The sequence below is a fragment of the Dendronephthya gigantea genome, unplaced genomic scaffold, assembly GCF_004324835.1.
Source record: "Dendronephthya gigantea isolate DGI-Jeju-01 unplaced genomic scaffold, DenGig_1.0 000058F, whole genome shotgun sequence".
In the NCBI taxonomy this organism is placed as follows: domain Eukaryota; kingdom Metazoa; phylum Cnidaria; class Anthozoa; order Malacalcyonacea; family Nephtheidae; genus Dendronephthya; species Dendronephthya gigantea.
The window spans coordinates 321,538-332,436 of NW_021163068.1; the positions used below are offsets into that span (position 1 = coordinate 321,538).

The window sequence follows — 10,899 nt, forward strand, 5'->3', positions numbered from 1 at the left end:
TAGCTCTGTGTTTATAGTTGCAAAATTAATATGGTGCAATTTCGTATGAATGGCTCACACACCTGTGCTACATGGTTCAGGGGCGCCGGAATATCGATAATAACGGAAGCAGATATTCATATATTCGTGTTCTGCATTATTAACTCCTTTTGAAATCGATTGTTTTTACGATCTGCGAACAAGAATTATGAATATCTGCCACCGTTATTATCGATATTCCGGCGCCCCTGACATGGTTGTCGAAAGATTTCAGGTTGATCACTGCTAACCCACAAATAATTGTATAACGTCGTGTATCACGAAGGTGCTTTCGAAGGATAGACTTGGCGCTTGTTCGACCCATACACACTGGTGACAAACACTTTAACATAAATACATTTATGCACAATATTTTCGCCTTTTGCTACATTTTGTACCGAAGTGTAACGCGACACTAGTGAAAAATATTTGTACTTCAACGATGATAATTGATCGCGTCGCGTAGCGACAGCGATCTATAGTTTCGGCTTGGTTTTTGATCGCGTCGCGTAGCGACAGCGATCTATAGTTTCGGCTTGGTTTTTTTTTTTTTTTTTATTTTCCTCTCGGGTCGACCCCCAGCGTCGCTAGCTGCGGGCCATATCACCCTAATCGGGAACCTGCGCACAGGTAAGTTGCTAGTTATATCACGTGTTGTATTCACTTTGGGCATATTTCGTTTCACCTTCGAACTTCGAAGCAGTAAAGTAGAATCAATAAAGCGATCAAAATGCTAGCAAGTGTTATCTTTATCTTTACACTCATTACACATACAACTAACTGCACACGCCGAGCAGAGTAAGCCTGCACTAAAGGATTTCAAGCAGTTTCGAAATGGGCTGTTTTGTGTTTCTCCTGCTTTCAACATGCGACTATAGTTCGGTATATTGTTCATTTTTATTATTAAGAACATTTACGACACAAAATTTGCATAGCTGGGCTAGCTACGCCGCTGTGAACGACGCGATCATATAACGCCTAGTAGGCGTCTTGTTTTATTTTCCTCACGGGTCGACCCCCAGCGTCGCTAGCTGCAGGCCATATCACCCTAATCGGGAACCTGCGCACAGGTAAGTTGCTAGTTATATCACGTGTTGTATTCACTTTGGGCATATTTCGTTTCACCTTCGAACTTCGAAGCAGTAAAGTAGAATCAATAAAGCGATCAAAATGCTAGCAAGTGTTATCTTTATCTTTACACTCATTACACATACAACTAACTGCACACGCCGAGCACTGTAAGCCTGTACTAAAGGATTTCAAGCAGTTTCGAAATGGGCTGTTTTGTGTTTCTCCTGCTTTCAACATGCGACTATAGTTCGGTATACTGTTCATTTTTATTATTAAGAACATTTACAACACAAAATTTGCATAGCTGGGCTGGCTACGCCGCTGTGAACGACGCGATCATATAACGCCTAGTAGGCGTCTTGTTTTTTTGATCGCGTCGCGTAGCGACAGCGATCTATAGTTTCGGCTTGGTTTTTTTTTTTTATTATTTTTTTCCTCTCGGGTCGACCCCCAGCGTCGCTAGCTGCGGGCCATATCACCCTAATCGGGAACCTGCGCACAGGTAAGTTGCTAGTTATATCACGTGTTGTATTCACTTTGGGCATATTTCGTTTCACCTTCGAATTTCGAAGCAGTAAAGTAGAATCAATAAAGCGATCAAAATGCTAGCAAGTGCTATCTTTATCTTTACACTCATTACACATACAACTAACTGCACACGCCGAGCAGAGTAAGCCTGCACTAAAGGATTTCAAGCAGTTTCGAAATGGGCTGTTGTGTGTTTCTCTTGCTTTCAACATGCGACTATAGTTCGGTATATTGTTCATTTTTATTATTTAAGAACATTTACGACACAAAATTTGCATAGCTGGGCTGGCTACGCCGCTGTGAACGACGCGATCATATAACGCCTAGTAGGCGTCTTGTTTTATTTTCCTCTCGGGTCGACCCCCAGCGTTGCTAGCTGCGGGCCATATCACCCTAATCGAGAACCTGCGCACAGGTAAGTTGCTAGTTATATCACGTGTTGTATTCACTTTGGGCATATTTCGTTTCACCTTCGAACTTCGAAGCAGTAAAGTAGAATCAATAAAGCGATCAAAATGCTAGCAAGTGTTATCTTTATCTTTACACTCATTACACATACAACTAACTGCACACGCCGAGCAGAGTAAGCCTGCACTAAAGGATTTCAAGCAGTTTCGAAATGGGCTGTTTTGTGTTTCTCCTGCTTTCAACATGCGACTATAGTTCGGTATATTGTTCATTTTTATTATTAAGAACATTTACGACACAAAATTTGCATAGCTGGACTGGCTACGCCGCTGTGAACGACGCGATCATATAACGCCTAGTAGGCGTCTTGTTAATTATAAATTATACACAGCCATGCTGAAATTGTGTACGTGTTCATTTCGAGTTTTCCTTTCTTAAAAGCGTTAGTTCACTGAAAAATTAAATAGATATCAGTCTGTGGTGGATCATCACAAGAAATTTCGTGATAAAATTGCTGTCTGTCTGTATGATAATAATTTTTATTTTAGGCCTTCATATACCTTGTCTCTTCGCAAAAGTTTTATTCGACACCTCCAACCTTACATGCTACAATCCTGGCCAAATGTTCAGGATACAACTCATAAATTGACCTGTTTTCTTCACTAAATCAAAAGTCCCAGCTCCCTCCAGCCGGGATAGCCTACATATACGATATTGGCTTTTTGACGCTGTCTTTTTCAGATGTATACATGCACGAAACGAAAATTCTACGGTTGGAACGGAACACAAAATGATGTCAAGGTATACCTGAAAAAGCGCTGGAGAATAGCAAGCCAAAGGTCACGGCTTCAATTCCTAGTGTGGTCAAGCACGGTTGCACGGTTAGAAATCATGGTGGCATGCACTATCGCAAATAAAATGCTGTTAAATATTCGAAAAGTATTTTACAGCGCCACAACTCTACTATTAACATACATGTAGAGTGTTTCATAATTAGAACCAGAACAACGAAACAATTCAACGAAACAGCTCTTATTACTTATAACAAAACAGCAAGAGCATCTTATTATTTAACCTACTTCTCCCTCTGCGTCAAGCGGTTGTTCCAACATGCAGCAATCAAAAAGAGGTTCTTTACATATTCAATGAAAGGGTACCATATGCATAGGGCCAATGGTAATAGCTATGTTATAAATTGCTGTTTAAAAAAAAGTACAATCTATTACACTTAATTGAACATCGAAGTTTTGTTGACAATGCTTGTGTGCGTCAGAAAACTTGCATTTGCGTCACACTACATATTCTAGACGTCACGAACTGAACTTACGTTCGCTTTATTAACTATTAAAAGTTAAATGCTCGCGTATATATTATATATATATATATATATATATATATATATATATATATATATATATATATATATATATATATATATATATATATATGTACACCCATTTGCAAAAACGTTGGCCGCAGATAGATATATAGATAGATACTCGAAATCTAATTAGAATTGCATATGTTGTGTAATATGATTGAAATCCCATGCAAATGTAATCATATGCAATTCTAATTAGACTTCGAGTATCTATCTATCTATCTATCTGCGGCCAACGTTTTTGCAAATGGGTGTATATATATATATATATTAATATATATATATATATATATATATATATATATATATCTGTGCTTTTAAATCTCGCGCGTCCGTACGTCCTCACGGACCGCTCGCGTAGCCAATCAGATTGCAGGACACGCTAAAATATGAATTCAGACAGCAAGAAAAAAATAAAAAGGAATACTTTCACTCTCCAGGGCTCTGAAATTTGTTGAAACCAGGGAGAATGACTGATGTGAAGATAAACAAAACAGAATGTGTTCTTTTCGGCTCTACAAAACGGCTGCATACGATAGAAAACTTTGAGATTTATATAAACGGTCAAAGGATTAAGCAGGTGTTTAAATACAAGTATCTTGGAGTTGTTATGGACGACTCTTTGTCCTGGAAAGACCATGTATATCATACTCTGATGAAAGCATCCGCGAGAGTTGGAATGTTAAGGAGATTGCGGAATGATATTTCGACACATGCTGCCAACATCGTTTACAAATCCTATGTTCTACCAATATTAGACTATTGTGATACGGTCTGGAATTGTTGCAATATCGGGGATGAGGAAAAGCTGGAGAAAATACAACGTAGAGCAGCAAGGGTAGTAATGAAAGTGGGCTATAGTGATGATGCTCTGCACGATCTGCGTTGGGAAACTCTGAAAAGCAGGAGAGAACAGCATATTTTTAAATTAGTTAAGAAATGTGTGAGGGGAATTGTTCCTCAATTTTTATGTGACTATTTTAGTTTTAATCGTCAATTGACAGTAAGAACCACCCGCCAAAGTAACTTATTGCATTTGCCAAGAGTTCGAACAGAAATGGCGAAGAAATCGTTTTACTATAATGGAGCAAAGGTTTTTAATCGTTTATGTGACAGTTGCTAGATACTTTCAATTTTTGGGATTTTAACTTACCATATTACATTTATATCATAGTTAATAGTTGCATGTAGCGTAGTTTTTCACATTAGAGAAATTATTGTAGTTTATATAGGGCTCTCGTTGATAACAGACCAGTTGTGGTCTGATGAGACTACCCTATCAAAATAAAGGTTTTATCTATCTATCTATCTATCTAAGTAAGTCACGAGTCACGATGTTGAAAGATAGAGGCACAATGCCAGAAATGATGACTGTTTTGGACACCGTCACATGATACCGAATTCGCATCATTCATCGCGACATACCGGATGGATATCACAGAATTGAAATATACAAGAAGTCTCATTGCTTGAAATTTGCCAGGCGGCTACTACAACGCTTAATATCGTAGTGGCAAACAGAATAGATGTAAAATTATAAGAGGATAGGCAAAGTTTAAGAGGTAAATGTTGAATTTTTTGTTGAAACAATGTATATTCTATTGCACACTTAAATCTAATGTAAACAGTACAATATCTTAAATATCACTTAAAAATTTATATTCAAGTGATATTTAAGACTCGTGTCGGTACCCACAATAATCAATTAACCATCGTACACGCACCCTATATGCTCATCCCTCAAAAATGAGCTTGTCCTGCGCGTTTGAATGTGAAGTAGACTTGCAAGTATTGAGGATAATTATATTGAGGCCAGATTTAGCGGCCTTGCTAAAGCCATGGCGCAAAGGTCATGAAAGTAAGACCACACTACTACACTACTAGAAAGTGGTCTATCCATGGGTAAACTTTGTTTATGTATTTTAACAATACTTTGCTTGAACATTATTTGTTCAAAACTCCGACATTCATCGGTTATTTTACAACATGTACTCGCATGTACAAAACATTTGCTCGCATAATTAGATTGTTCAATATCAAATGTCAGCGCAAATAATGTAAACAAAAATAACCCGTCTATTATACGAGTCCATATTTACGAGAATTTTGAAGCTATACATTTCGTTCATGTTTCTGGTGATAACTAATATATGTCGCAAGCATTATATATCGGAGAATTTTTAACAAGTTGTACAATATTCGTTGGGGAAAAATCCATATTAACATGACTATATAAGATGCACGATTTCTATTTAGTGCAGAATCAGGTTGAGTGTTTAATGACGTCACGATCGTAAGATCGTTGCATCTGATAAGCGCGCGCGCGTTGTTTACTGGCAAATAACTTGTTGGTCACTGCACGTGGTCCACATATGCAAAGGCCCAGGTTACACGTCGCATTTTGTTCGCATCGAATTTCTTTGCCATTAACTTTCTTTACTTATGAACATTGTTCTTTTGCCTGTTTAATTTTCCGTTTATTCTAAGTGTTAGAGCATGATCACGCGAGCCCTATATGGAATATAGAGTCCCGAGAAATAGATAAGCCTTAACTTCATTAGAACTTCACAAGGGATTGAATTCATTAGTGACTCTATTATAGAGTTGATAATGAATTCAATAAATCACTCATAATTCGATAGAATTGTCATGAATTTCAGACCCTATGAGATATAGAGCATGAAAATACAGGACGCTGATTGGCCGAGTGAAGCGTAGCTATTCTCTAAATGTTTTTATTCAATTCTTGCAGACTTGCTGTGTGAAGCTGTGCGTTGCTCTCAAACTGGACTTTAGTGTGACTAAAGACATCCTTCAATTATCGCAATCAACAAAATGGAATTCTCCTGTGGTGTGTGCCGCAAGTCATTTACCAATCGCTTGATTAGGGACTTGCATCAAGCAAATTGTACAGGGAACGAGAGAGAGGAAACTGCCTCCGCTAGTGCAGTTTCCCGATGTAAGTAAACAACCAAACCCTTCGGCCTTTCCATGTATGTAAACAAACAAACCCTTGAACATACGTATAGGGGGAAATTTTTCCAACATGGTCACTATAGTATGGACTGGGGTAAAAATACTAATGTCATAGTTTCCAAAAGTTCTTTCTATTGCCATTCCAATGCCCCAAAGAGGCAGTGAAAACAACTACAAGTGAACTATTCGTCCTTGTAAGACTGGTGATGTATTTGTTCTGTTAGCCTGAGCGTTGCATGGTGTGTGTGTTGGTAAAACATGTTAACCAATTCCGGTATAAGGACTATATTCAGAATATAAGGCTTATTTTCAGAATCCAGAAACTTTTTTATTCTACCTAGTTCGTTCACCCAATCAGTTGTCATCAGTTGCAAATTTAGGCCTCTCCCGGTACAGCAAATTACTTCCTATCTCACGCTGTAAGCCAATGTTTTAGACTGACACTGACCTCTTTAAAACAGGGTCCGCGAATGGTAATAATTCACGTACTACTTTGGACGTCGGCGGCTTATTAGTTGGAGGACTAGTTGGATTCGCTGGAGCACTTGTGGTAGGCGGTTTGGCAGTTTATGGAGGTGTAAAACTAGTCCAAGAACTAAGTGAACGGAATACAGGTAACAATAATGGAACTCCAGATTACTGCAGTATTTTGTAAATATGTTTCGAACAAACACACGGGGGCAAAAATCCTGAGAGGTTGTGCCAGGGAGGATGCTTAACCTTTTACCGGACGTTTTTAAATCTATCTGTTCTATGATTCCTCTCCTATGTTCAGAAATATTTTTCAAAAATAAGTTTCTCGATGATTTAATTATTTGTTGTTTGTCGAAAAGGCATCATTAATAATTATCGTCTTTCCATTACATTCACTTAAGACGTTGTAGGCTAGTTGGACCAACAACAGCCTGTGAAACAGAATAGCAACATTTGTTCGAAACATATTCTCGTTAGGAAAAACACGGTCCTTAAACTCGGTTGCCGGATTACTGAATAAAGAAGCCAAATATTGTTGTAGTTAGCCCTTTCGAAAATAGAAAACAAAGGTTATGCATGCTAAAAATATTTGGCTAATTTCACCGGCAGTTTCCTGGCTACCCTGTCCCGGAATACTTCATTTAAGCTGTATGTAAGATGATTCATACAATACCAAAGGCACTAAAATGCAGGTAATGATAAAATTTGTTAACGCAAATTTGCTCTACATCTCTCAGCAAAATATCGCAGTTTCGTTCCCGGGGGCAAAACGCATGCGCATTCTATCGTCACTTTGACGCCATCCCTGTCGCCATGTACTTGCAGTATAGTAAAATTACATTATTGCTGATTATCTGTTGTATTCGATCGTAACCGCATGTACACTTCCATCGTAACACACACAAGTTTGTTTGTTTGACCAACTAGCCCATTTCATCCATATATTTTCCTCTCTCTTACTGCATTTCTTGTAAAACGGTTCTTAGGCCTGGAAAACAACGTGATAGAAGACGTTTGATAGAAATCTGTCGAAATAATACCGACGTTAGCACGTGGAGCTGAGGAAATAATAAGAAATGTAGCTGAATGGAAAATACCCAACCAATGGCTTAAGTTACTTAAAAATTGCATTTATTTAAGAAAAGGTCTTTATTTTTAGATGCCGTAGATTTTTGCAGCCCCGTGAAAGTCAAAGATCTTAACAGATTCATTGCAGACAACTTACAACCTACCGATGAATTTAACGCAGAAATGGGAAGAGCAATTGACAAAATATGCAGGTTCCTACACCAAGAAATGGGGCCTGCTAAAACTGTCAAGGTATTCCACTTCACAAATGACCACCGAACAAATACAAACCAAGTTTAATCTACTGCGAACTAAAATTGGAATTTTCTTCAATCGACTAGGGTAATATGACAAACATAGGACACGTTATGCTCCAGGGCGCGGTTGAACACGCACAAAATGCGGACCTGATAAATATGTAATGTGTATATAAAGGAATGAACACGACCGCACGTTTTCGGGAAGCGAAATTTTTTTATTTATGAGTTAGACTAAAAAAGTCTCAAATTGCGGAAAGAAAAAGATCATCAAAATATTAAGGATATATTAAAGAAAATTTAAATTCACATCCGAGCTATTTCTCATCGCTGAAAATGACTCATTCACGACCATTACGATTAAAAGGAAACTGGGCTTCATAAAGAAGCTGTTTCATGACATTTCAACGCATTCTCGATTCAGATTGGGTGAAAAAAAATGTGATTTATTGCATTATCTAGGGAGGATCGTTAGGGAAAGGAACGGCTGTCAAAGGGAAATGTGATATTGATCTTGTCTTGGTTTTGAATAAAGTGAAAGATGCAGAAGAACTGAAGGAAAAACTACCAATGATTATAAATGACGTTATAGGAAAGTTGAAACGAAATAGAGCAGAACTCGCTATAATTCGTAACTCTCTAACCGACAAAACATTCTTAGTGAAATTTTCAGTTCAGGGAAAACACGTAAAAATTGATGTTGACCTCTTACCCACGTTTAAAGTTGGAGGTAGAAAAAGTAATAGTATAGTAATGCTACTCAATCTAGTTTTATCTCATACATTGAATCATGAATATAATAATTTATCAAAATTCTCAAGAAATAAGCACCATTGTACGCTCCAACAAAACAAACAACAAACCATTTTGCTTCATACATTCTTAGATCTGGAAAGTCTGTATCAGAAAATGAAAATTGACACGCAGAACAGGGAGTATTATAGCGTGGCGTTAGCTGAAAAGCAGGTACGCTATATTTCATATACCGATGTTCTATTTATGTTTCTGCTCATTTCATCTCTAGTGATTCAAGAAATACCTCTTGAAAATTCCTAGGTGGACTTTGTTGAATATCGTCCACCCAATGTAAAAAGTTTAATTCGTCTTGTCAAATACTGGAAAAAGAAAATGGTTCGGGAATTTTCGTCTGGTCGACGGATCCCAAATTCATACCTTTTGGAATTGATTATAATACATCTTTGGGAGGAAAATACGCCTGGAGATGGCAGGTTTAATACGTTGAAAGCGTTTCATGGAATCATGAAAACTTTGGATGAATATCAATCTCTGAATGTTATTTGGACAGATAATTATCGGATAAACGACATACCGCACCACGTTCGATGCACACGGTAAAAATTTAAAGTTAAATACGCACAGAGGCGTAGCCAGCCTGAGGAATTTGTCCCGTTATGTGAATTTCGAGTTATAATAATTATTCATATATTTTTAAGTTTATTGTTTTCACGGTCAATGAACACGAAAATATCAGCATAGTGGACAAATCGTCGGGCTGACTACGTTACTGAATACGCACATGCGATTTCTGCTGCGAATTTCGGTGCGAATATTTTCTGTATTTTCTAATTAAGGGGCTGTTCACACGAGCCCGGTCATCGAGATTTAACGAATCGTGATACAATTTTGTAGTATTAAATATGTCTTTTTGAAACCAAACAATCACATTTTGAAAACGCAACAATCATATAGCAACTTCGTAAAAAGTAAACATGCAAAAAACTATATTTTCCCTAGAACATTTTTGCAATCAAACTGAAAAGTTTTCTATTTTTAGTATGTTATTTTAATTGTTAACAGTTTTTACCAGACGTATATCACAGGCGATCGGTACAGAATTACTGTATGAGGCAGACGGTAGTTGCCCCCAATTGTTCTTTAAGACTGATGTATTTGGACAAATAGATTTGGCAGACTTAGACAAAATAGAATACAAACTTTGGTACCGGCATCAAAATTCTCAATGTCGCAAAATTCTGGCATTTTCGGGTGAAACCGTTCGGCAGCAGTAGTCTGTTTTGTTCTCATAGAATTACGCGATAGTTTGGATTCAAAGGACAACTATTTATAATCGAATGCACATGGTGTGATCAATCAATCACTTTCATTACAAAAAACTGCATCATATATAATATTTCCAATTTTCAGGCCGTTGGTAATGGACCCAGCTAATCCAATGAATAACGTGTGCAAGGGATTCGTTTGGGAAGAAATCAGCATGGCAGCGAGAGAAGTCCTTGAAAGTCCAATGATGAATGGCGTTTCCTCGGACAGTTGGATTTAAGAAACTCAGATTTGCCGACCATCTTTTCATTTTTCTCGCATGAATTACATCTCAGGCTTAGTTTATACGTCGCCTTTTGGTGCGTCGAATTAGTACACATTGGAATAATTGCTTATTTTTACGTTTTGGATTTGAAAATACGTTTTCACGTTACAGTATTATAAAAAGATAAGAGCACGTGCACAAATCGAATTGAAATTAATTAGCCAGCATTTTATTATATATCACAAGGTATATGTCACGAAAAAAGCAGTCACGAAAGTCAACAAGTAAATACGTAAGACAAGTTGGGCAACGACTTGTCGATATTTTAAGTGATAAAAACAAAAAAATCGCATATATCCACGCATCTTCCGCATTTAAAAGCATTTTTCTCTGCCATTTCTTCGTAGGTTTTATTTCCTTGCACATTTCAA

The 10,899-nt window shown here is 37.5% G+C and overlaps 1 protein-coding gene across 1 annotated transcript; it reads left to right on the forward strand.

Moving 5' to 3' along the window:
• The first annotated feature begins 8,152 nt into the window (after positions 1 to 8,152).
• On the forward strand, positions 8,153 to 10,483 carry LOC114529911 (2'-5'-oligoadenylate synthase 1A-like). Its single transcript, XM_028551481.1, has 5 exons — positions 8,153 to 8,176; positions 8,644 to 8,911; positions 9,068 to 9,147; positions 9,238 to 9,410; positions 10,348 to 10,483. Exons 1-5 carry the CDS (start codon positions 8,153 to 8,155, stop codon positions 10,481 to 10,483), a joined length of 681 nt encoding a protein of 226 aa, XP_028407282.1.
• The last annotated feature ends 416 nt before the right edge of the window (positions 10,484 to 10,899 follow it).